The 27661-nt window shown below is 37.9% G+C and overlaps 1 protein-coding gene across 1 annotated transcript; it reads left to right on the forward strand.

Moving 5' to 3' along the window:
* The first annotated feature begins 5006 nt into the window (after window positions 1-5006).
* jak3 (Janus kinase 3 (a protein tyrosine kinase, leukocyte)) lies at window positions 5007-25909 on the forward strand. The gene is made up of 24 exons (XM_071530629.1): window positions 5007-5113; window positions 7572-7778; window positions 8600-8717; window positions 9795-9912; window positions 10442-10587; window positions 10995-11304; window positions 11554-11676; window positions 11814-11971; window positions 12063-12174; window positions 13152-13332; window positions 13906-14030; window positions 14657-14788; window positions 14957-15044; window positions 15495-15619; window positions 16016-16154; window positions 17552-17703; window positions 18183-18333; window positions 19091-19221; window positions 19948-20137; window positions 20650-20774; window positions 21485-21657; window positions 22858-22975; window positions 23135-23248; window positions 24537-25909. Exons 2-24 carry the CDS (start codon window positions 7580-7582, stop codon window positions 24654-24656), a joined length of 3348 nt encoding a protein of 1115 aa, XP_071386730.1. The 5' UTR covers window positions 5007-5113; window positions 7572-7579; the 3' UTR covers window positions 24657-25909.
* The last annotated feature ends 1752 nt before the right edge of the window (window positions 25910-27661 follow it).

Genomic DNA, 27661 nt, shown 5'->3' on the forward strand with positions numbered 1-27661 from the left:
ATCTCATCCAAAATTGCCAAAAATACTGGTATTTTAAGTAAAATTTGTTACTGTTTGGACAAAAAAACTACTCAGATGTTGTACTACTCTATGATTTATCCTTACAGATAGATAGATAGATAGATAGATAGATAGATAGATAGATAGATAGATAGATAGATATTATTAATGTGTTTATTAATGTGTTGTGCACCACATGGTGCCCAGCCCCTATGGGCTTACAAGACACAGATACATTGAGTTCCGCCAAACAAATCAAAGTCATACATTCAAATAAACAGCTTCTCCATTCTCAGTTTCCATGCTCTCCCAATAAAACTGGCCACACTGAAAACTTCCTCTCTGAATAACCATTCCAACTTAACATCATCTCCTGACCAGAACAACTCAGGCTTCTTGTTTTGCATTTTCTCAAATAAGCAGTCTTGGTTCCTCATATAACGTACAATGAAACAAAAAATGAAACTCATCTTCAACAACACCCAGTTCACATGCAGTACAAAGTCTCTCCTCCTCAACAATAGAATTGAACCTGCCCACCTCAGTTGCCACTTACATTAATTATTGCAACGTCATTTGGGCTAGCACCCATCCTACCAAGCTGAATCGTATCTATCTCCTTCAAAAACGTTGCGTTCGAATCATTTCACATGCAACTTACTGCTCACTCGCAACCTCTCTTTAAGAAATTATCTATACTCAGCATCTTTCAAGTAAACTTCCTCCTCACAGCACAGTTTGTCTTCAAAGCAATTTATCATCAGCTTCCCTCTACGTTCAATAGCTTCTTCAGAAGAAGTGAGGAAAATCATATAAGATGTAAGAGACAACTTTTGTTGCCTCTTACTCGAACATCCATGTCTCAGTTTAGTCTTCATTTTAGAGGAGCCAAAGTTTTCAATCAACTCCCCCCTCATTTCTTTGATCTCACACCCAATCTGTTTAAAAAAAGCTGTCAAACAGTATTTATTTCACAATCATCATGTTTATTGAGGTGATCATACTGCTGTCTCTTTTTTGGTATAATTAATTACTTCATGTTAACTAATCTTTTCCTTTTTTTGTTGATGTTTTCTCTCTGTATTCCTTTACTCTGCTTTTCCTTTTCTTTTCAGTTTCTTTTAATATTCTTTTACTTATTTTCTAGTTTTCCCCCTATTTATTTAACAGTATTACTTTATCTATTGATTTGTGTATATTATTTTGTTCTTTCTAAACTCTTTTGGGGGTTTCATTACACTATATTGTAATTATGTATGATTGTTATTAAGGGAGACACTCCAAAAAAAACCCGCGGGGTTTGTTTGGTCTTCCTTGCACATGCTCTTTATGATGTTGGTATACATTATGGATATTTTGTTTGAATTACTCTTTCGTGCTAATAAAAAAAAAAAAAAAAAAAAAAAGATATACACCTTTAAAAGGTTTAGATTGTGACTTTTTTGTTATCTGCCTGTTGTTCATCTTTTTGTTTCTGGAGAGTTCGTGATTTAAATCTCGTTACATTTTTATAATCGCTGGATGGCATAAAGGTTCCTTGCTCAGCGAGGTGAGGAGCAGATGGATGGAGGGAATGAGCCCCGCCAAAAGAAAAAGTTGAAAAGAAGATGGTGCTGCCAGATCAGCCAGTGTCTCTACTGACTGATCCACCGCCATTTTCATTTGTTTAGGAAGTTATTTCTTCAGTGGTAGCTGCTCGTTTAGCAGTAATATTTATTTAGCGTCTCTACCTGAAACACATGGCGTTGCAGCGGACGTTAGCGCTGAGTTACAAATTTTGGCCGATACATACGATACTACGCAAGATGGCGAGAAATACCGCTTGCGTTGCTCTTTGCGTTGTTGCATGCGTTGCTTACAGTCTGTAACGGGCCAAACTGTATCCACTGAAAGGAAACACATAGTTATAATGCAATAATAAAAAGACAGAAATGACAGAAACAATTTACTAATTTATGCAGGTGAGAACAAGGAACTAAAATATCTCACCTTAAAACAAACCAACAAACAAAACAAACAAACAAAAATAAGCAAACAGTAAAGGCCAAAAGCAAGCTAAACTGTTGCCATGGCAGTGACGTAAAGAGCAGGTAACTTTCTAACAGCTAAAACAGGAAACAGGGAAACCACAGTCTCAGCCGTCTGTTTCCCCGCAATGTCAGTGACTTGATCTCTGTACAGCGTTTCATCTGCTTTGAAATAGTTTCAACAACGGAAGAGTTTCATTCCAAAGAGAGAGTGAGATATCCAAATAATGTTAAACCTACTTTTACAAAATGATCAATATAGATACACATTTCTGATGAGAGATCAGCATTACACTTAAGGGAATGTGTCTTTAATTTAAGGTGACATGTTTTTTCTCAAAATGAATTTGTAGCATTACTTTTTGAGGAGAGATTTTGTTTTGTCACATGAGATGCTCACAAGTCATTTTTTGCAAGTCCAAGTCAAGTCTCAAGTCTTTGAGGGGCAAGTCCAGGTCAAGTCTCAAGTCTCTTATGGTTGTAATGAGCGTTCTATCATGTGCTGCATGCCATCCGGTCTGCTTAGAACACTGCATAGCTATATCTAGGGAAGTCAAAGCAGGTACTGTATTATCATCACTCCTTTATCTATTAGCATTCAGTATCAGCATTGCTTAGTTGTTTGGTATATGATCACTTTAAACAGGCTATTGCAATACAATATGAAAAAAACACATGAAAGCTTTCCTTTAAAGTTAATAACTGTATTTTTATTTTTTAATTCAGTAAACCTGTAGATGAACAACATGGGAAATTAATTAGGTTGCTAATTATAGCACTAAGGTCTGGATGATATAGCTAACATTTTTTATGTGTCGGAAAACCCATCTGGAACCACAGCGTTCTGAAAGAAGAACTGGTTCTAAGCTATTGCAGGCTATATCAATCTTTTTTTCTGAATATAGAGAGGGTGGCTAAAAAATGGATATAGACTAATGTTACTCAGGGTAACAGGAAAATATTGCTAACATTATTAGGCATGCAATAATAACTGTAACCTATTTTTCAATAACAGTACAACAGTATTGTATAATTACACTGGGTCTCCAACTAATGACATCTTATAAGCCTCTCAAACCCAGTGTAATGATAACCTAATAAGCCTGTAACGTTACGTGGTCAACAATAAACCTGTAACCTGCCTGTAGCCGACGTTAATAATTAACGTGGTCTTTCTCTCGGTTTAACGTTAGCCAGCAGATGGAGGCAGAGGAACCTGGATGATTAAGTTACCCGACCGTTTTTATAGTCATAGCAAAGCCAGCACTCTCAAAATATTAAGCGAACGCTAATCTAATCAATTTAACCTCCCTTAGCTACAAAGCTCGTAGCAAGCTAATGTTAGATAGCAGATGCTGAGCTAAACATGTTTGCTAACCGTCCATAGGCGCTAACGTTAAGTTTCACATTACCAAGTGACTGACCTATCCGGGTGCGTTTTCAGGTGCCTGATAAAGTTCTGTCCTTTATTTTGATACCGCAGACGCTGCATTTAGCGATTCTTTTGTTTGGGCCTTGTGTGAAGTTATTTTAGCCAAAGGTTATGACAAATGGCACAGCAGCTGCAGGTGTGCTCGCCATGGTGTAGTTGCTGCAGCTTAAGGCTCATTTATGCTCCCTTTACGTCCAAAAATAAATCCTTTACGTTGGCATGGATGATAAGCAATACATCCACTAGAGGGCAGTAGAGAGTCAAAAGTTTCTGTCCACCGTCGCCATGTTTGTTGTTCATGTCTTCGTCGCGTCTCGCTGGTCTCGCTTGAACTATTGACTACACTGCCCCCCCCACGATTTCCGGTGGTACTGCGGCGGTACTGCTCAGTTTCATCCGTATCCGTAAGCTTTCAGAAAACGTGCACAAATACGGACGAAATGAATGCAGAGTACGGACAGAAGGCTCCGTCCGCATCCGTATCCGTTTTTAACGTTGAGCATAATTGAGCCTTTGCAGTCATCTGTGGCCACGCGCACCAGATTGACATTCAGATCGTCAGACATTTCCTTAATGTTAATGCACCAAAAAAATAAATAAATAAATAATGATAATAAAAAAATAAAGATTGTTCATGAGTCCCAAATCTCGAGTCCGAGTCGAGTCTGAAGTCTTTTGAGGACGAGTCTCAAGTCACTGTGTGTGCGACTTAAGACTTGGACTCGAGTCCAAGTCGCAAACTCGAGTCCCCATCAATTGCTTTTATTGGTGTCCTTGTTATTTGTTATGCGGATTTCTGTCTCCAAGTCCTTATGTGTGTTCGTCCAGCTTGAGCCTGTCCTACTGTCTCTTCTTCAATATTACTGAACATTACTGTCTTTAATGTGTTTTCTGTTGCCTTCTGTGAACTGCTAGACTACTTGCCTTTTCTCCCTGTTTTCTGTTGGTTTTTTTTGTCCCCTTTCCCCCAATTCCCCCTCAAGAGGCCTTTTAAGAATTGTAAATTTCAGGTGACATCATTTTTCTCATGATGGATTTGTATCATCTTTAGGGTGACATACACTACTATGTTCTTCTATGTTTTTCATTCTCTTAAAGCCATTTTGATCTAAAGCCTTATGCTAAAATGCTTGAAATTTGTTTCTTAGAGAAATATAAAGAGTGAACTTGATCCTATGTATGAATTTCTTTCCAAAGCCTTTGCCTTTCCATCAAGGCAAAGGAAGGCTACTTTAAATAATCTAAAATATGAGAGTTTTGATTTGTTTAACACTTTTTTGGTCACTGCATAATTCCATTTGTGTTATTTCATAGTTTTGATGTCTTTACTATTATTCTAAACTGTGTAAAATAGTAACAATAAAGAAGAAGAATGCATGTGTCCAAACTTTTGACTGGTAGTGTATTTAGTAGTTATTTTTTCTCAGTGTTGATATAAGTGTGAGTGAGTTGAGTGAGTTTCACAGAGTGAGTTTCACAGAGTGATACTAACTATACTCACTAAAGGAAGTGAGTTAGTGGTGATGCGATCACCAGGAAATCAGCGCCCTCACTTCCTGCTCACACAAAGCATGAACGCAAAAGTTACAGAACAAAGACCTGGTTTATAGGAATAAATGATCAAGATGAGGACTTCTGCCACACAAAAGTAAAGGTACGTCCAGTGCAATAGATAACACATTTGTTACATCTTAAAGAATGTAAGAAATTGTCACATTAGATTAGATATATCATTTATAGCTATATGTATTCCCATTATTCAGTTGTGTTTATACTTTATTTACCAAATTCTGTCAAAAAGAGTCACAATAGATGATATATAGGCATGGTTTATGGTTTAATTCTGTCTATAACTACTATTCATCTGTGTTTAAATTTGATATGTCAAATAATGACAAGACTGGATGCTTTCAAAGAATGTTAACAAGCTTCGTCATATTGTATTTATGATAGATTTATGCTATCACAGTAAACAAAATTATTTCATATGTTTTTATTGTGTGATTGCTGAGTCAACAGCAATCACAGGTATAATATTCTTATTCAGTACGTTTTTTGGCACTTTTCAACTCCCCCATACTTACTCACTTAGAGACTCCGTTCAAACTTTCAACTGTTCAGCTTCATTAGGAATCGATTGCTATTAATTTTCTCAGTGATCTGATTTACTTTTTAAGATATTCTACTTTTTTCATTATAAAACTTTTTTTTATAATGGAAGTCTATGGGCGGAATGTTCAAACCATGCCCTCTTTGAACTCTACTCCTTCATACTTTAAGCAAGAAACTCCATTCAAACTTTAAACGGGTCACCACTTTTAGTAGTTTATCACTTTAATTCAGCTTTTTGATATCTTCTGTAGTTTTTGAGTAGTCACAGTTTATGTTTTATACTTTTTTCAACATTTATAATGAGACTCTATGGAGCTACGCTAGAGCATGTGATGTCATTACTCACTCTCGCAGACTCTACAGACTGTAGAGGCTGTAATTTTCACTAAATATTACATTTTCTTAAACTGTCATGCCTCCCACAACTCTAAGTCATAGCTTTTATACCTTTTGAGTTAGGGACGTTTGTTCAACAAACTGTGTTTTACAGTAATTTTCTCTCCTTTGAACAGCCTTGTCTTTGACATATTTTTAAACTGTCACTATTCCCACAATTTTCACACTACATACATATATTTTACATCAAACTCTTTGGCTATTTCTTCTGTCACTCACAGTGTAAATATCTAAGTAATAGCACTTGTAGTTTTTGAGTTGTTGAGTTGTTCAACACTACTGCTTTACAGTAATTTTCCCTACTTTAAACGGCTTTTTCTTTTTACACTTGCAGTATTTAAACTGTAGTACTTCCCACAATTTTCACACTACATACATATATATCAAACTCTTCACATACGTATTCTGTCTCTCACAGTGAAAATAGCTAAGTGATGGGATTTGTACTTTTTGAGATATGAATGTTTGTTCGACACCAGTGCTATACCGTGTCTATTTTGAACAGGTTTTTGCTTTTAAACTTCAATCACTTCCACAACTTTAACATTACATACATATGTTATATATTAAACTCTTCAGCTACTGCTCTCACTCACATTGTAAATATATAAGCAATATGATGTATAGTTTTTGAGTTATTAACGTTTATTCGACACTAGGGCTCCACTCTGTCACACTACTTTCTGTTCCACTGCTGAAGTCACACAGGCAGCTCTTCTCCACTTCTCCTTTTTTCACTCTTCTCCATTTTAACATGTCCTTTACATATTTTCATACTTGTCACTTCCTTACTTTCAGTTTTATTCTACTCAAAATATACCTTATACTCAACATTTGTACTCCCTATACCTTCATGCTTTTACACATAAGCCTTCCTAAATATTTTCTTCCTGCTGATCAGCTGCTTACACTGGCTCCACTACCTCTCTCTCTCTGTCTCTGTGTCTCTCTTTCTTTCTCTCTCATGTTGTTGGGAGACTTTATACTAATACTTCTACTGCTACTACTGCTACTACTACAGCTACTGCTACTAGTACAGCTACTTCTACTACTACAGCTGCTACTACTACTACAGCTACTACTACTACAGCTTGAGTAAGTGAAAATGTACTTGTAAGCTATCTGAAAACCTATTATGTTAATGTAAGATAATATTATATATTATATAATATCCTCTGCTCCTGATTCAGTCACAGTAGAGTTTGAACAGCCTTGTCTCACATTTTTGGAAACCTTGCTGACGGGAAACTCCCATTGGTTTATGTCTGACATTTCAAATCGTCATTCTGAGTCATGATGGGAATTCTCCCTCCATGTGACAGTGACATAATGCAACATAACAGTGGTATACTCCAAGTGACATAATGCAACATAACAGTGGTATAATGCAACATAACAGTGGTATAATCCATCCCATAACTGCATCTTATTTTATCTTATTTTTCTTGAAATTAATGAAAAAAATATGGCAATGGAGTGAGCAAATTTCCAATGCAGTGTCACTTGTTTTGATAATATTTTGTACAGTTGTTTCATGAAAGATAGGATATGAAGTCTCTATACAAGATTAATTTAAGATGTAAGTCTGTTGTTTTTGTCCTCAGAAGTGCCAATGGATCTCAGTGAGGAAGAGTCGGCCCCTCTGGTGAACAGGGACCGGGGGGGCAGCCTGCGGTCCAGCTCCAGTTCTGGTCCCGGTTTACAAGTCCACCTCTACTTCTTCCCTGTGACGAAGGATGACACGACTATACACATATCCTCCGGCCAAATCTCTGCTGAGAATGTCTGCATCCAAGCAGCCCAAAAATGCGGTAATACTGATATACCAATTTGTTTTGTAGAAGCTGCTGATATTCAATATATTTATGCCCCCAGAAATTTCAATTATTCAGTGTTTCCCCCAGAGTTTTCTTCTTGTCAGGGTGAAAAAGCCTTTAGACCATCATGGGACACTAAAACTCTCCAATGAAACCCAGACTGATGAAATTCTTTTGGTGTCAGCAGCTCTTTAAGGCAGAGTGACCCACCACACCTATTCAATGGTAGAGAAACTCTGGGAGACATTACTGCCTTTAAAAAAATAATGAATTTTCCAAAACCATTACTGATCAGTTAAATGAAAAACTAAAATATGCAAAGAAAAAACATTCATGTCAGGGTTTCCAGTCTGTTTTTCTGTAGCTGTGGTCAGGAGGAAGCTCCGTCATATCGGAGGTGGAGACACTGACTGGCTGATATCTGATATTTAATAAAAGACCAATATCATATCTAACCCTAGCTGCACTCATCTAGAGAATTTCACAAAGAAAAAGTAAAGTAAAGTTGGTTCATTGGAATTTATGATCTACTTTAATCTTTTTTAATACTAGAATACTAAAACTTTTCTAATATTACATTTACATTTTGGGGCATTTAGTTGATTATCCAGAGCAACTAACAGTGAGTGCAACAATGAAATGAAATGAAATTCCTAGATCACCAAAATTACAAACAGACAATAGGAAGGACATTAATAGTTAGGACATTTCCATGTCCCTGGAAGTGCAAGGCAAAGATTTCATTTTTTTTTTTCAAAGACAGGAGCTGGTTGCCCTACCAGGTCAGTCATGTTGGGATGTTGATCTTTTCTCAGGAATCCTACCAGTGTACCAAAGTCTGTTTGCTTTGGCATCTGGCGACCTGTCGTTCTGGTACGCCCCGACACACGTCTTCAACACCGATGAAAACATTCAAGTCCACTTCAGAGTCAGGTGGGTGAAAAATAATTGAGGAATCACACATTTCATTTTCTACAGAAAAAACAGTACATTACACTGTATCAACATGCTTTAAAGAAGGGATATTTAGGATTAATTCTGATTTTGTCAGATGTAGGCTGCACCATTAATAGGGATGACTGCTAGACAGGAAGAGAAGGTATAGAATTATTTCTATATTTCTAACAGTAGAAATAATCAGATTAATTTAATCATAATATCAGAAAGTTGCTATTGTGTGAAAGGCAAGATTTCTGGTGCAAAATATAGTGGAAATGATAGGCATTGTTGTAAAATGTATCTAGTGAAGGTAACTGAAGATGGGAGAAGCTGTCACAAGTTCAATCTGCAGAACCTGCAGTGTCAGACTGTGTTATATATAATATTGTTTTATTCTATATGGATCCAGTCAGATCGATTAAAAATAATAAAAATAACAACTATATACTGTAGATAGCTGTGCCTGGGATATCACGTGATACTAGATGAAGACACAAACGATGTAGCATGCTGACACAGTTGTGAAATGTATCATTTTGCCATATTTCATCAAAATCCTATCAGTGACATCTGCGATATTCTGCGCAATATGTAGATGAAGAAACAAATGTTGTAGCGCACCGCTGGGCCGATCAGTGTCATTTTGAAATTGCTGGAACGCAGTGGTGAGATGCATCATTTCCCCAAGTTTTATCAACATTTGATCAGCGAGATATTGTGTGTGACAGACGGATGACAGAACTAACCAACAGATGGAGACTGATCAATAGTGAGTCTTCCATCCGATTTCAATGAGGAACTCAAAAATAGTATGACAGATTTACAACATGGAGTGACATTATAGCAAGATAAAAAAATTAGATAAGATTCAGCAGAGAAAAGTCAAACCCAGTCTAGCATACTGACATTATGGCATTATATTATATGGCATTATGTTCAGTACCACAGAAGTACAATTACATAATGCCCTTTATGAGTCAAGAAGTGAATTTGCTTTTTCACAACATTGACATCAGTGGTTTGTAATGATCTCATGTCATGATGATTAATGGATTTCTTATCGGTGTGAAGGTTTTTCTTTGGAAACTGGTTCGGGCAAGGGCCAAGAACATCCTACCGTTACAGTCTGACGAGAGACAGAATCAGTCCAGTGCTTGACTACTGTGTCATTGATTATGTCTTTGCTCAGGTAAAGTGCAAAATATATATATAAAAAAAAAAAAAACATTACTATGCAAAGACTCATTCTGCTACATAATTGTATGCTAGTTTAATAACACAAGAGATGGTTACATCAAATTCTGTGTATTGTTAAATATAACCCTGAAGTGATTCTGGTCCTGCATGGCTCAGTGGGGAGAATATGTCTCATAGCACTGAGAGGCTGTTTGGATAAAAGTCATCCACAAAATCACATGGAATCAACAATGTTTATGGGAAACGTAGTTTTCATTTTAAGAAGCACTATAGCAGTAATAATCCCATTAGCATGAGAAAGAGGCTACCAATTGTCTCGACCATGGTCTCCTTTGTTTATAGTGATTACACTAAAAATCTGTATATATCTGTCTAAAAATGTATGTGATTTATTGATGTTAAAATGCCTCACATAGCACCTTTAATATTGTACAATGTCATGCAATATGACAATGCAGTTGCATGCGTTGTCCATATATTAATGACCATGTTATTTGACTTTGATTTCTTTCGGCACATAGTCACGTAATGACTTTGTGGCTGGTGAGGCAGGTGTATCTCCGCCGTTGAGTGCCCAAGAGGATTGCCTTGGCCTTGCAGTGCTGGACTTATGGAGAATGGCTAAAGAACGCCACCAGAGTGTAAGAGAGCTCTGCAAGACAGTCAGGTATATAGATTTGGATAACATAATATGTGTTTTTGCTGGAGGGGAAAAATAGTATGAGTTTATAAAATACTGTTTTGCTTCAGGGTGTAAACAACAGTTTGGATTCCTTACACAGGATATCAATATTTCAAAAGTTGTACACTAAATTGCCATGTAGCCATTTTCGTCAAAAAGAAGAAAATCAAACACCCTAAGTTCATCATTCAGTATCACTAAAATATAGAAAGTCTATAAAGTGTGATCATTTTGACAAAGAAGAACTTCTTAAAATTGACTTTTCCTTTCAGAAGTAGCATGATTTGATTAAATTTTGTGCTATCAGTGATTGGACATCTAATTTTGTAACAAAATTCTTCATTAATTCCAGTTTGTAGTCATTACACCAAATCATATGCCCTTCTTCCCAGCTACAAATCATGCCTTCCTAAGATACATCGCCATGACATCCAAAAGCGAAACCGCCTGGATCGTTATCGAATCCGAAACACCCTCAAGTGTTTCCTAAAGAAGCTTGGCTGCTGCTCGGTGGATGAGTGCAACCTGAAACTCAAGTACCTGATTGAACTGGCCGGCGTCGAGCCTTCTCTTGGAAGCGAGACCTTTCAAGTGAAACATTCAGCCTCCCAATCAACCAAGGAGCCGGCTTTCACCGTCATCCGAATCTCTGGGGAAGCTGGAATTCAAACCAGTGGAAATGGTCATCCTGATAGTGCCCTGGTAAGAACAAATAGTTCAAAGTGCATGTTGTTAAGTCTGTGTAGATTAATTTCAGTCATCCAGCTAGTAAGATGTTTTACCACTCATCTGAGGCTGGCGAAACGTCTTTCCTGGATTCATCTACCTTCAACTCTTCATTTTAAGTCCAGTGGATTTTGTCTTTTAGTTTTTGTTGGACATGCATGTTCCAGTCAAAGATCTTCAGCCATAAAGGGAATAATCAGCCTCTTCACAAATATTATTTTTTAGGAGTGGCAGACCTTCTGCGATTTCCAAGAAATCATTGACATCAGTATAAAGAGGGTGTGCCATGAGCAGGTTCCCCAGGACAGCAGGATGGTGACAGTGACCCGCAAAGACGACAGATGCTTGGTGAAGGACATAAGGACATATTTAGCATTCAAAGCATTCCCAATCAGAATTTTCTCTTAGGTGTAGCTTTGAATATTTTATGGTTTTGCTTTGGTGCAGAAGAAAACACATTTAATTGTCCTTTATCTGCACAACAGGAAGCCAGGTTCCAGAGTCTGAAGGAGGCACTTTCATTTGTGTCACTTGTTGATGGTTACTTCAGACTGACCACAGACTCCAGCCACTACTTCTGCCAGGACATTGCCCCACCAAGTCTTCTGGAGGGCATCCAAAACCACTGTCATGGCCCAATCACGTGAGCCATTTTCAAATCTATTGAAACCAATTGCAACCATTCAAATGTATCTGTTTTAGATCTTAAGTTCTTTTAAATCTTGTTTGATCAGATCAGAGTTTGCAGTCAACAAGCTGAGAAAGTCAGGATTTAAAGGTGGCACATTCCTGCTCCGACAGAGTCCGAAGAACTATGACAACTTCTTCCTCACCGTTTGTGTTCAGGTAAAGAATGTCTGATGGCTGGACAGCATTTTTATGTACTTATTATGTACTTATATATATTTTTGTGTATTATGGACCTGATGGAAAAAAGATATTTCCTGCCCGATTTGACATCCTTAGTCTGTGACGCCCTGTTTTCGCTAACATTGAAAATGCTGCATTCAATAACAATATGTGCCACAAATCCAATTGATATAATGAACATCTATCTTTAAAACAATGGCATCGGAAACTTTCAAGATTCTTGACATTGATGAACTCCCTTTGAACTAGAAGTGAAGCTAAACATCTGCATGGCAGCCTAGCTTTACAGCTTAATCTTTTATCTTATATCATATCTCCCCCATTGTTGCAATATTTTTAACCATTATCAAGGGAAGGGTAGGATGCTCTTTTTCATCACTGCCCAGGTTCACACTGATACAGCTGGACACATTCACCCCTGGGAGCTGCCGCGTACAACCACAGGCTTCTGTTGTTGGCCACTAAGCAGCTCCACTGGAGCAACTGGGGGGTCAAGTGCCTTGCTCAAGGGCATGTCAGTGGTGCCATTATGGCTAATCCCAATTATTTTGCTAGATATTTATCACAATTATTAATCACGGTTATTAGTTTTGATTTGAGGAAGATTTTTGCATCTTATCAATATCTGACATTTTTCATCAGTGAACATTCTAAATGAAAGGAAATGTTTAAATATTGCGTATAGGCCAACATTTCACAGCAATTGATTGTGGAAACTAAAATTGTGACCTTTAGTTACACATAGCGACTTGGACATTCCTAACTAGAAGACTGTGTGAAGTCATGTCAGGTGGCAGATATTTTTATGCACTTGGGCCATTCCACTAATAGAGTATTTTCATAAAAAGATTTATCACTATGCAGATGATGTACTCATCTCTCTGAACAATAATATTACAACAACAGCCACTTCAATACTGTGAAAATTACATGTAACAATTTCATTTCTGCAGACCACACTCGGACTTGATTATAAGGACTGTCTCATTATTAAGAATGAGCACTACAGTCTCCCTGGTGTCCACAAATCGTTTCTCAGCTTGAGAGAGCTCACAAAATTTTACCAACACAACAAGCTGCTCCTTGCTGAGATACCTGTCAAGTTGGGCCGTTGCTGTCCACCACGACCCAAAGGTATAGTACGGTCATATGAAACCCATAGAAATATACAGCAGTAACTTTGTAATTTATCTTACAAGACATACAGTATATGTGTGATTGAACCCTTATTATAGAATGGGTAGTTTTATCCAAGCAATCTGATTAGTCAAAGAAATGCTCAAACAATGCTGATCAAACCTTGGCTAGCCATGCTTTAATAATAATAATAATAATTGATTACTTTTATATAGCGCTTTTCTAGGTACTCAAAGCGCTTTATTGATAGTAAATATAGTAATAGTATGCCTTTTCTTGTCATAACCCATAGTCACAGTAAAGCACACTCACTTGGGTATTTGTTATATTTAAACAGGCAAGTTGACTAAAAGCACATTCTCATTTACAGAAATAATCACAAAGTCCAAACCTACCCATATTCAGGCAATATTACCACGCACCCATAATAATCATATCAACTCAACGCTATTCACACTTTTCTCATTTGAACAATGAGTTGAGATATTTGTCTTCTTATTTGTAGCCTGCCTACCTCTTTTTGTCTTACATGATTCCTCACAATGAACATGCTCCCTCCTGTTCCTGCAGAGGTCACAAATCTGATCATTATACGCAACAGCAGTTCTGTAGAAACTGAAGGATCCCCAACACCTGAAAGGAACAAATTCAATCATATCCAGTTCCATATGATCAAATATGAGGACCTGAAATGGGTGAGAATGGAAAAAGCTACTCTTACTACTACCACCTCTACTATTATTGCTACTCCTCTTCTAATCATTACTACATCATCTACTACTACTAGTACTACTACCACTATTGTTAATACTACTCCGGTTATTACTACTACTACTCCTACTAGGCCTGTACTACTATCACTGCTCTTCCCTACAACTATTACAACTATTACAACAACTATTACAACTACCATTACTGCTGCTGCTACTACTACTATGATGACTTCTACTACAGTTACTACTAGTACAGCTGATACTACTATTTCTGTAACTACGACTACAGCCACTACAACCTCTCTTCTTCCTCCTCCTCTTTTTACTAGAAGGCCAATTACTATTACTGCTACTATTACGATTACTGCTAGAACTACTCCTACTAGTATTACTTTCCAACTCTTATCTTCCAACTTTATATCTCCTCTTCCTCTTCCTTGTCCTCCTGTTCTTACCACCCTACTGCTACTACTATTACTACTACTACTGCTAATACTACCACAACTACTGTTCCACTGTACTTGAACTGTGGGTAATTTGGAATTGAAATACACATCAGGAGGTAGAATGGTGTTTATGATGAGTTCTGTATGTATTTCTCCCTGAAGGATGAAAGCCTTGGACAGGGATCCTTCACTCGGATCTTCAAAGGAAGCAAGACAGACATTCGTGAAGGGGAGAGACACGTGACAGAAGTCCTGCTGAAAGAACTTGATGTCAATCACAAGAACTGTTGGGAGGTGGGTTTCTGTGGACAAAAATACAGTGAAAAATGTAATGATTTTTCATGTTTTTTTCCTATTTTAAATATTTGATTTATTGTAAGGATTTGCTTTTCTTTACAAGCATAGAATCGGTATAAAAAATGAATATAAAGTAAAGTAAACTTTTCTTTTCTCACCCTCCAGTCATTCTTTGAAGCTGCCAGTTTGATGAGTCAGATTTCACACAAACACCTCCTCCATGTCTATGGTGTTAGTGTTCATGGAGTAAAAAGTAAGTCTTCAAGACAAATTCCAGTTTTCTCAAATATCCCATTATTAGGGAACACAGTGATATCTGTAGCTGTGGCTTTGATGTCTGATCTTTAGGCCTGTTTGTTAAAACCTTGCAAATTTATGTATGAGATGAACATTTGATTATATTTGGTTAACTCTGGCACAATTACAGTATTACTCATTAATATGTTCCGTTCCTGTAAAATAAACTAGCAAACAAACAAACAAATGAATAGTTGTGCAAAAGAATGAATGAATAATTTAATCTCTCCACCAGATCTTCAAATTCAGTAAAACGATCATTACCTCCAACATGAACAACCTTCTGTGACCTGAGCAGGACCTGAGCCACTCGTGCCGCACGTGTCATTTTCTGTTGATGAGCTTTGCTGACTCAGTGTTTTGTTTGAAGAGCAGCTGTAAAAACAAGCCTCACTGTGTCTTACAGACGTCATGGTGCAGGAGTTTGTCAAGTACGGGGCCCTCGACCTTTACTTGAAGAGAGGGAGATCCGTGTCAGTGAGCTGGAAACTTGACGTAGCCAAACAGCTAGCGTCTGCCCTCAACTTTCTGGTAAGATAAACATCCTGACGTACGGTATTACCTGATAACCCCCTCCCCCATGAAATATATTTAATGAAAACATGAAATATGAAAATATGATAGAAAATTAAATATATGTTGGACTAAGTGAGAAATTATACAATTATTCAAATTATATCAGGATATCTGCAGTGTTTGCAAATGAGAAAGGACATGGGACTTGTATACATATTTTCGAATCTAAATATCAAATTGGTTGGTTAAACTGTGAAAGTGGCTGTTTTAGAAATAACTGTGCATGAAAACGTCAGTTTCTTGCCCTGGATAACACACCAAACTCAGTTTGGGCCTCGGTCAGAAAAAGTTTAAAGACTGACTGCTACAGTAGACTATCGTTAGTCAAATGATTTGTCTTTGCCACATCAGGAGGAGAAGAACATCGTCCATGGAAATATCTGTACCAAAAACCTGCTGCTGGCCAGAGAAGGCGACCTGTCGCAGGGAAGCTCTCCTTTCGTCAAGCTGAGCGACCCGGGCATCAATGTGGCAATGCTGGGCAAGGATGGTAAGGAGGGTTTCCTATAGAGGTTTTGCAATTGTATTACAAACATGCAAATCTCCCAGCAGTCATGTCTGGTGCCATCATGGAGGTCTATTGGAGAATTGGCTGTGCACAAATTATATAGAAAACAACCAGCTAGAAAAGGAGAGCTAGCTGAAAAAGCTTGTTGTGGTGTGGCTGCAGATCCTTTCAGTAATATTATACATAAAAGTGAATAGTGTGATAAGGTGGATTTGTTTCCAAATGAAGGTTACTGTGACACAGTAAACTGTCTTGTCTTTAGCCCTAGTCTCTATTCCAAAACACTCTGGTCACATGTAAAAGAAGCCAGCTGTTCACAGCCACTGTTGCCCAAGAGCTGACCTCCAATATGGCTGCCAGAGGGTGTGTTATGTCACCTGCATGCCCTCTATTTCTTCTTTTTAAAGCAGATTGGGTAGATTGTTTCTTTACTGAGACAGAGATAGTCTGAGAGGGAAACAGAGTAGGGACTACATACATAGATAAGTAAATAAACATAAATATCCATAAACATGAATGGGGAACTGGTTCTGTGGGAAGAGAGAATATCAGATTTTAGTTTTTACATCCAAATTAGCTTTCCCTGCTGCTGGTGGCCAGCTAATGATTGTGTTACTTGTTAGTTTATACTGCAGACCATCTCAAGCTGGGCTCAGCTGGCGAACATGATGGTGTTTCTTGTCGGTAACAACAGTCTTCAGACAGCTGACCACTTCACTTTCTCAGCTTTACTTTTTAATCATTAGAAATTGAACTGAAATGTTAATGGTCTGCACTGACTTAATGCCAAACTTAAATGCATTTAATCTGAAAACAACAGAATCTTGCATCATATCTCTATTTCGGAATTATTTAAACAATTACTGCGCAAAACATACCAATTGTGTTCTAGATAATTTCTATTTTATTTTGTAAACTCACTCTTGAGATTGTGCAAATATCCATTATTTTTTAGTGATAGGTAGTACCCAACTTTTTTTCTTGACTACATCTCTGCCTCCTCCACTCTCTTCTCCTGCAGCCATCATACACTTCCAAAAAATTGAAATTGAAAATTCGAATTAGTTGAGTCTCAGTCAAATTAATGTGAATGTTTCTGCTTGTGCATATATGTCCATTCCTGTGTGTGTGTGTGTGTGTGTGTGTGTGCTTGTGTGAGTGTGTGCACTTACCTGCATACTTTGATTTGATTTGTTTTGATCTTGAAAACAGAAAAATACATGATAAAAAAAACAGTTCATGTACATTTATCCCCAGAGGATAGCCCAAGAAAGTGTTCCTTAAAACACCTATTTCCATTGTGGTGAATCCTTGTGTAAGTGCGTGTGTGTGTGTGTGTTTGTTTGTGTGTGTGTGTGTGTGTGTGTGTGTGTTTTCAGTGGTGCTGGACAGAATACCCTGGGTGGCCCCGGAGGTGCTGGAGGCCCCGGACAGCCTGACTCTGGAGTGTGATAAGTGGAGCTTTGGCGCCACTGTGTGGGAGATCTTCAACAGTGGAGACGCTCCGCTGCAGGGCTGGGACCTGGACCGGGTAAACCTCTTATTACCAACAACACTCAGAGAGACTGTACACAAAATCACTCACACTTCACCCACAGCGTGAGATACGGTAACAAATCTCTCTTTACATTCTAGGCCCCTTCTAGGCCCTTAGCTGACATTCTTTAGAGATCACGCACTGTGATTCAGACCAAAGAAAACAAATTGTAGGAGGAACACCCCCTAACAATGAGCACAGATTCAGTATCTTGCTCATGGCAACTTTCACACAGACAACCAAAATGCGTCTGCATTTTGGTTGTTGTCAGGATCAAACCTGGGACCTTGTGGTCCACTAGGTCACCCTGCTGCCATGACATCTGATTTTTTATTTATTTTTTTATTTTTATTGACAAATGAGAGAAAAATAAAAGTTAGAATAAAGCCCTGGTGCAGTTAATGATAAAAATGAAAATGTGGTGTGTGTGTTTGTTTGTGTGTGTGTGTGTGTGTGTGTGTGTGTGTGTGTAGAAGCGGCAGTTCTATGAGAGCTGCCAGCAGCTGCCTCCCTCCCAGTGGACGGAGCTGGCTGATCTGATCGGTCAGTGTATGCACTACCAGGCGGCCTTCAGACCGTCCTGTCGCAGCATCATCCGTCAGCTCAACAGTCTCATCACTTCAGGTAAAAATGTGAATTTCTGCTCACCTGATCATGAATTTGGGCACAGAAATTTGCAATACATGTTGCCTCTGCTAAAAACCACAAATGTATGTTCAGTTCAATTTAACTCAATTCAGTTCAATTAAAAACATAAAAAAAAAGCTCAAATGATAGTTATTATTTAGAGATATTAAACTTTTCTGATTCCTTTGGGGAAATTAGCTTGTTGCAGCAGCAAATGTAATAGGATTCAGCAGGGAAAAATATCAAAAAGTAAAAAATGAGCAATCAAAAATGTAAAAAAAATTGGGGTTCTAGAAACGTATGCTGGTGTCAGTTATGTGCTCTATATAGAATAGAAAGGTATCAGTATATGAAATAGTGGAGCCATTATGAAAATAACATTAATATATTATGAAATATAAAAATGAAGGAGATATGTCAAAACTGAGGAAGCGAGTATGTGAATTTACAGCAAGTATAGTTCAAATGTACATTGTATTCTCATTAACAAATCAACAAAAAAGATTTTGGAAGACTTGGTTAGGATTTGAGGGAATTATTCAGGATTTGAACAAATCAGATATCCACCATTTGCAAAAAGTGTTGTGATTGATAGCACAAAATTTAAATAAATTATGCTACTGTGTCTTTTGGTTTGGTCCTCAAGTCCTTGGTTGAGAGAAACTTTTCAAAATGGACACATGGGAGATAGTGTTTTGGAATCAGGCTCTTCTCCTACACCAGAAAACTTAAAGCTTTTCTGTTTTCACGGCAGACTATGTGATACTGCATGCCATCGAGCCCGTCGCCCAGAGGGGTAGTTTCTGGAGAGCCCTTAGCCCCGCCCACCAGGACCAGACGGTGTTTGAGGAGAGACACCTACGCTACATCTCCCCACTGGGAAAGGTAAGCATGGTGCACCAGAGGACAGTATTGGTCTAAACATTGTCCCTGATAAAACCTAATAAGATAGTAAGCCATCTCTGCTTAAAGGGGAATAATAAGCAATGATGTCATGGCAAATACAACGTTATGAAGTTCAGTCGGTGAACATCTAGACACAAACAACCATCAATGTAAACAAAATCATTTATATTTTCAGAAAAGCAAAGCAGTAATTTATGTTTTTTCCTCTTAAAAGACTCTCTCTTCATATGACTTACATTAGTTTGATATTACTTACTATGATATAAATGTGAATATATTTGCATCATAACGGTTCATACTAGTCTAAAAAGATGGGTAGACTCCACAATTAAAGGGTGGGTAAACTAAGTGTAGGTAGGTTTACCCTCCACTTCATCACTGATAATAAGACTTTGGATGTTGACCCTACTTTCCTTACAATACTGATATTAAAACTGTTTTGCTTCTCATTTTAAGAATAAAAAAGACAATGAACTGGTGGATTTTCTGGGTATAATCAGATTTTTTTTTTCTAGTTAAGAACTGATGCCACTACCATTAAATAAAGCTCTTTTGGATATGAAAACTAAAAACGAACTTTGTCTGTGTCCACAATATCAGTTTCCCATTAATTTTCCATGGAGCAGATCTTATTCTGGATGATATACTGTATATAAGTATTCTTGGCAAAAAATCCCTGCATTTTAATTTGATTCATTTTTCCAGGGGAACTTTGGCAGTGTTGAGCTTTGTCGCTACGACCCGCTGGGCGATAACACCGGTGAGCTAATTGCTGTGAAGAAGCTGCAGCCCAACAAGCAGTCAACGCTGGAGGACTTCCAGAAAGAGATCCACACCCTCAGCGTTCTGCACTGCGACTACATCGTCAAATACAAAGGGATCTGCTACAGCATGGGTAAAAAATACACTCTCTGCAAACACTGCACATGATATCCCAGTATAATCCAACAAAATGGGTAGACAACTAAATCTAGAGTTGATCTTGGATTGATATATAGATTCTATATATCTTCCTCTACTAATTTCTCTGGGTCTCCTGGTAAAAATGGTGTGGTGTTCCGCAAGGTTCAATTCTTGGGCCCCTATTATTCAATATGTCCACACACGTCTTTTGGTTACATAATAGCAAAACCTAATATTTGTTAGCTTGATTGTTCATGTATGATAGATGAGTGCTGGTTAAAGAAATAGCAGCCAGGAGGAAAAAGTTGATGTTTTTTTTAAATAACCAAAAGAGGAGCATATTCAGTGTAAGTAGATGACGAAAATATGGGGGATTTAGGGGTGGAAGGGCATGTTAAGTGTTTCTTGAAGAGATGATTTTTTAGGGTTTGAGAGACTATGCTGTCCTGACTGGGGTTCCCTTTGCTTATTTTAAACTTGTTTGCCTATCTGTACGTCGGGCAGGTCGCCTCAGTATGAGCTTGGTGATGGAGTACCTGCCCTTCGGCAGCCTCATCGTCTACCTAGAGAACAACCGACTTATCGTCAACACCCGGCGGATGCTACTCTTTGCTTCTCAAATCTGTAAGGTAGGAATCAGACATGAGCTTTTCATTATTTGACGAGTTTCAGTCCAAAATGAGATATCCATCATTTGAAAAAACAGTAACAGCACAAACAAAATGGTAGGTTCGGCATTTGAAGTATTGGATAATACAATGATGACACTTTGAGTCTGGATCTTCTATATGTTAGAGATATTGAATGACTTCTAGTAAGGATATTTCCCTTAAATGGATATACAGTATAGTGTTTTGAAATAGAATTGATAGAAGATTGGGTTGAATGAAATTTGAAGCTTCTAGACCATGCTCTGAAATAAGTGTGAAATGTGTTCTTTTGCATTTACAAATTAGGCATTTAGCTAACAGCGTACAATAGGTGCAACAGTAGAATAAGCCTAATTTCATAGATGACCAACATTACAAGCAGCCAGTAGTAAGGAGTGCAAGGGTCAAAGCTACAGTAGATGGGACAAATAGTATGTTTTGTTTTACTGTGTTATACAAAGTTCAGATAACAAATATTGTCTGAAAGAAGATAGCTTTAAGCGAAAAGGAGCCTTCTTCATATCTTGTGGATCTATAAATCTGCTTTATTTTCACCATCTGTAGGATGGTAGCAAAAGTCTACCCATTGCACAGCGCTGTGACAATGGATGTCATACAGAAGTGCAAGTTAAAGAAATAAGACCCATAGAGGAAAGGTAGAAAGATTTATTTTTTTTATTTTTCCCCAGGGACTGGAGTACCTGCAGAGCATGCGGTACGTGCACCGAGACCTCGCAGCCAGGAATATCCTCGTGGCCAGTGAGTCGCTGGTGAAAATCGCTGATTTTGGGCTGACCAAGATTATTCCTTCTGACAAGGAGTACTACCGAGTCACGCAGCCTGGAGAGAGCCCCATCTTCTGGTAGCTTTCTTCATGTTTTAAAACTCAAGTCCTCTTTTATCCAATTTTTAACACCAAACATACACAGGAAACTCCTACTTGGTTGCTTGACAAACCAGTATGTACGGAGCACAAATTAAAGCTCTAAAATACTGTATGTAACATTTTTACTGCACCATAGCACAAAATGACCATAATATATCACAATATATACCAATGACTCCAGGATTACTTGGCCAGGTGCAACAGTGCTACATTTCAGCTACAAAGGCTAAAAAGCCCCGTTCTCAAGTCTAAAAAGCAAATGACAAAGCAGTATTATAATGGCACTGGGGGATGACAGAGACAGAGCGCACGTTGCGCCCATAATGCCGTTTGGCATGTTCCCCATTCTTCCCCCATTTCATTGTTGTTCTGTTCTGTTGTTCATGTTAGAATTGTTTCAGTTTTCGTTAGAGTTTTACCTGCCCTTGTGTACTCCTGTCTGTGTTAGCGTGTGTTATCATATAGAACCTGTGGTGTGGGGAAACGCCAGCCAGTCTACACATGCACACGTCAAAGTAGTTGGAAAATGTCCTTTCCAGGGTGGTTTACTGTGCAAACAAGACAAATAATATCACCCTGCAGGAGTGGGGAGAGTGGTCAGCTGTGGAAGTGGGGTAGACATGTTCAGGCACGATGAGGGTGAAGGAAGGTGGAGTGAGGCGGGATGTGGGTAGTGGGGGAAGGTGGCCATCGTGCGCCGTGGAGGACGGCCGTCATGAACTTTTCCGTTAGCCTGAATAGTGTAGGAAATGACAAACGATCACAATAACTTCTGGGCAAGATGCACTCCTGATGTCTACATCTTTGTTGACTTGTGTGGAAATGTGACTTTGTGTCAATTACAGGCCACCGTAACTCAAGGGGAATGTTGTTGTAATTCCCACTGGTCACCAATAGATGTTGATAGAAGTAATAGATTAATTAATACTCTTTCAAAAGAATCAAAATCACTTTATTCACCAAGTACAATAAGTGCACAGGAATTTGTCTTGGTCACACTTGGTGGAGACGAAAACTGACAACTAACATTGTAACACAACTACTTTCACACACATGGAACAGTGGCAACAGCACCATTAACCTTTATGACACTTACAATGTGTTTCCTAGCTCGTCAGTCACTAATGATTGTTCTCTAGTCTGTTCTAATGGCCGAATCCTGCTCATCTAATTCAGGTACGCTCCAGAGTCCATCACCGAGTCCAGGTTCTCCCACAAGTCAGATGTCTGGAGTTTTGGAGTGGTTCTTCACGAGCTCTTCTCCTACTGCGAGAAGAACCGCAACCCAAAACGAGTAAGTGGTTAAGATACATTCATACATACATGCATAGGCAATATTCTTATAATAATTATGAAGTGATTAGAACATTTGTTATTTTCTCATCAAATTGCAATACAGTAGCAGTTTCCCCCTGTCTCTTTATAACATGTTTCTTCCCTTTCACTGTTAAAGCTGTACATGCAGGAGATTGGAAACGACATACAGGGTTCGTCCATTTCAATGCATCTGGCAACTATTCTAAAGGAGAACTGGAGGCTACCTGCCCCTCCAAACTGCCCACCCAGGGTATGTTCACTCCACATGGTGCAGTAGTAGAAGGAGATGATTTTTTCCAAAAGGCTCTATATTGATTTTGGAAAATAACAATGATAATAATAATGACAATAAGCACGGTTACAAAGTGTGTTACAGTCAAAATAAAAGAAAATCCAAAGACAACATTAACTACTAAAAGAGAAAAAGTAAGGTAGCAACAATAAGATCGAACAATAAAAGGCAAAAACAGAATAAAAGCAAAATAAAAGAGGCAAAAACAGCATAAAAAACATGAAACAAGGCAACGTGTAGCATTTTTAAACATGAATAAATGATTATCAAATTAATTATGATACCTTACTGTAAGCAAATGAGACTGTGGTTGAGACGATTTGTAGCCTCTGGGGATTGTTAGTGTTAGTGTTTCTCAAAATTAAGACCACATTTCCCATAAGCCCCGGTGCTTCCTGTCACAAAGACGATCTATGTTCCTTTTCGTCAAAGCATTTCTCTTTGGCTTTACTGAAGAGGATCAACATGTTGGAAGTGATTTTTCCATCTGCGTCTCACTCCTTCCACCATCTGCTGCCAGAAACTCTGAAAGCTTTACCTCTGTTTGCTCTGGAAGAACAGAACCTCTTCCTGTTTTGTGCTGTAAAGCAATCCAGCAGATTTCCCGCCAAAAGGTAACTGGTGGCGCACAATGTAAAATGTACTGCAGAGGCCAAAAGAAGCTGCCAATCGTTTCGGTGATGGTCTCATTTGTTAAATTTTCATACTAACATCTCAAAATCAATGTGGAAATTGTTTTTTTGTTAAGTATTTTTTTGTTAAGTAATTTTATTTTCAAACATTACACACACGCATGACGTGTATCTTACATTCAAAAATGAAACAAAACAAAAGCAACACAACAATAACAGAAAGACAGTCATTTAGAACACTTAAAGACAGCACCCGTATTAATACACGGTACAGTTCCAACCGTAATGATATCTAGCCTCTAATTTTCTCATAACCCTTTAATATAGTCAGCCCTTAATGTACAGGAGATAATCTAAAATGTCACAAAAAAAAAAATTCAACTACGATCCTTTGTGAGTGTTGCTTTCATACAATAAGTCATTTTTTAAGTGTAGGTGTCACAAAATTCAATTAAATGGAGGATATCTCAGTTTGGCATGCAGCTCTTTAATTAGACACTGCAATTCACATCATTCTCATTTCACTGACATGCTGTATGACACGAATATCAAATGTTCTATACTTTATCACTCCTAGTATAATCACATTGTATTTTTTTTCTTTGTAACACCAGGTGTACAGCTTGATGAGGCACTGCTGGACATTCAGCTATGAGGAGCGGCCATGTTTCTCCAGCCTGGGAGATGAAATTGAAAGCATCATTCAGGAAGAGAGAGAGAACCTGAAGGGCTGAGAAGGAGCCTGTTGGCACCTCCTGGTTGAACTCATGGATGAGAGCTGTGAAATAATATAATACCATTCATTGTCCTGATTGAAATTCAGTTTTCACCTTTAAAAAGCAGCTCTAGACCCATTTGTTTAGACTTGCCTTTGTGTAATTTTCTATTTACTTTTGTTTTTATTATGTTTTTTTTCTGTTTTTATCATGTTTTAGGTCTGTATGGATGTTTATGCTTTATTTCCTCTGTGAAGCACTTTGTGACGTCTCTGCACTCGAAAGGTGCTATATAAATAAAGTTACTTACTTACAGTAAAAACAACTCATGAAATTAAAGGTACAATGTGCTGGGCAGAAAGAAGCATATAAAATCACTTTTATGAGTTTAACATAAATGGAAAGCTATATGTGTATTGGTGTAGGAAATCTCAATGAGAGAATTAGAGAAATATGAAAAGAAGAATTTGTAATATTTATCTTTGTGTCAAGTCTACTGTCTCCCTAATGCTGACCTTGTATATGTATTTAGCAATGATCACTCCAAAGAATATTTTTTACATCTAACATTTTGCCTATCTACATTTATACTGCAGTAGTGTTACATGTACTATATTCGTTTTTTATATATATATATATTATTTTGTTAAAATGCAGGTCATTACGGAGCCCGGGAGTGGCCATCGGGAGGAAAATAATTTATGTCGTGGCCACGATTTACTGTAACGTGCACGATATGCAATTTGAGCTCTCGTTTTATTTCTTCGTGTGCACGAGATACAATTCGTTCCCTCGATTTCCTCTTTACACAAATGTGCCAAAACCTTCCCTCGAAATAGTGATATCATGCTCTCGATATATAATACATGCGCTCTTCACAGCTTATAAAGAGTCAGTGCACATATTGGTGATTATGTTTAAATGTGGCCTGTCCTGGGTGTGTTGCAGCACCTGATTGTGTTTACATGGCCTGAAGGTTAAGTGGCTAAATATGTTGCAATATTTGGGGGATTTGCCTATTCAGTGTAAACAGACAATGGATATTAACATACCAAATCCTTACTAGGCCTATCTGCAATACCTAAAATATTCCTTTAAAATTGCATTTTTTCCTAAACTGCACAGTTTAACGAAATCGAGGGAACGAATTGTATCTCGTTATCTCACGTTACAGTAAATCATGGACTCAATAATAACAATATATTTTCTCTCCCAATGGCCACTCCCGGGCTCCGTAGGTCATCAACCATTTTTGAAATAAAGACTTTTAGTGGCTATTTCTTTTGGAAATTATTATTGTCATTATTGAAAGACATTTCTATTTAGCAGCATTGCCCAGTGCTGACCAATGGAGAGCAATGTTTTAAAATCCACAGTAATCCCTGGAGTGCTAACTCTTACTTCTAGAATGAATGAATGAATGAATGAATGAATGAATGAATGTAGAAGTAGATTTAACAAAGTGCTTTACAAAAAAAGCACAGTAAAAGTAACAAAATATTAAAATTCAGAAAAAGGAAATAATACAGAAAAAGGATCAAATACAGAAAAAGGAGATACAATTTACACGAAAAATGACAAGTATTTTTTGTGGTCAGATGTTTGTACACAGAAGAGACAAAAACAAAATTAGACTGACAGACAGTAACCCCCCTCCCAATCCCATCCTATTTTCTCCAGGATCCCCACAAACCCACCGAACCCCGCCCCCTTCTACCCCACAGCCATGCAAAGAAACCCCCACCCAGTCTCCAGTGCCAAGACTTAACAAATCAACATACATTACTTGTTTAATGATATGGAAAAGCAGCTGCCAAAGAGTGAAAAAAAGAAAGAAAGAGGAGCCTTGAGATGGCTGTCGATTAAACTATAATATGGTGATTTCAACATCCACATTTTCAGCTGCCAATATACTGTATATATGTAGGCCTACTGTTATCTATATATATGTATGTAGAGAGAGAACAACAGACAGCATACAGAGATACAACTAGTCTGTCTGAGTAGGCTGAACTGAAGTTAATGGGAAGTGTGTGTGTGTGTGTGTGTGCGTGTGTGTGTGTGCACATAGTGGAATGTTGAAGGTTACCAGAACATCACACTCCTTATATGGAACTGGTTATCAACTTTAGTTTGGTGGAAAGGTACTGAAGAAGAACTTATCACAGGAGTGGAAAATTACTGACTAACTTTGTACATCGTCTAGTCACCTGAACTGATGTATAAGTGTAAGTAAACAAACAATATTTAGAGGATTTAGACTTATTTTTTAAATGAAGTCATATGCAATATAGTATTACTCATTATTCTGTGCAATTTTTATTATTTGGTATTTTTATTAATTACTAGGCCTGCTTAAGGACAAGTCTGTTCCATTTCAAATTTATCCACAGCACGGTTAGGGCTGGCTTCCCTGTTGGAAAATGTTACAGTTGCTGCCTGACACATTCATTCATTCATTCAACCTTTATTTAGATCTCGGAGATCATTGAGGGTATACCCTCATTTACAATGATGCAGAGAGTACAGAGTGAAATACACATAAAAAACAACCAACGAGAAAAAAAATAAACAAACAGAACACAGCCAAACACAGTTAAAAACAGTTACATTCATGAGTGGTGCAGTTTGCAATTATGGTTTTAAATTGACCCAAATGTACAATTGTGTCCAGTTTCAATGTATGTTGCAAAGTGTTCCAGGTGTGCGCAGCATAGAAACTAAAGGCAGTTTTCCCAAATTCAGTGTTTGTACGCGGTACTTCGAGCATTAGCCAATCACTTGAACGAGTTGATAGTGACTATAGGACCAATTTAATAAAGAAGTAATATATCATGGCAAGTTGCCATTAAGGGCTTTATAAATAAAGAGAAACCAATGCCTGTCACGTCTTACTGTTAGGGATGCCCACCCAAGCTTTTCGTACAAGAAGCAATGATGTGTGGAATAACCGGTAATAAATCTTAGGGCGGAGTGATAAACTGAATCTAGGGGTTTAAGAGTTAGTGATTCCCCCTGCATGG

Source organism: Centroberyx affinis, unplaced genomic scaffold (assembly GCF_046629955.1).
Source record: "Centroberyx affinis isolate AG114_WGS23_722 - 3 ecotype Tasmania unplaced genomic scaffold, CSIRO-AGI_Caff_v1 ptg001949l_1, whole genome shotgun sequence".
NCBI lineage: Eukaryota > Metazoa > Chordata > Actinopteri > Beryciformes > Berycidae > Centroberyx > Centroberyx affinis.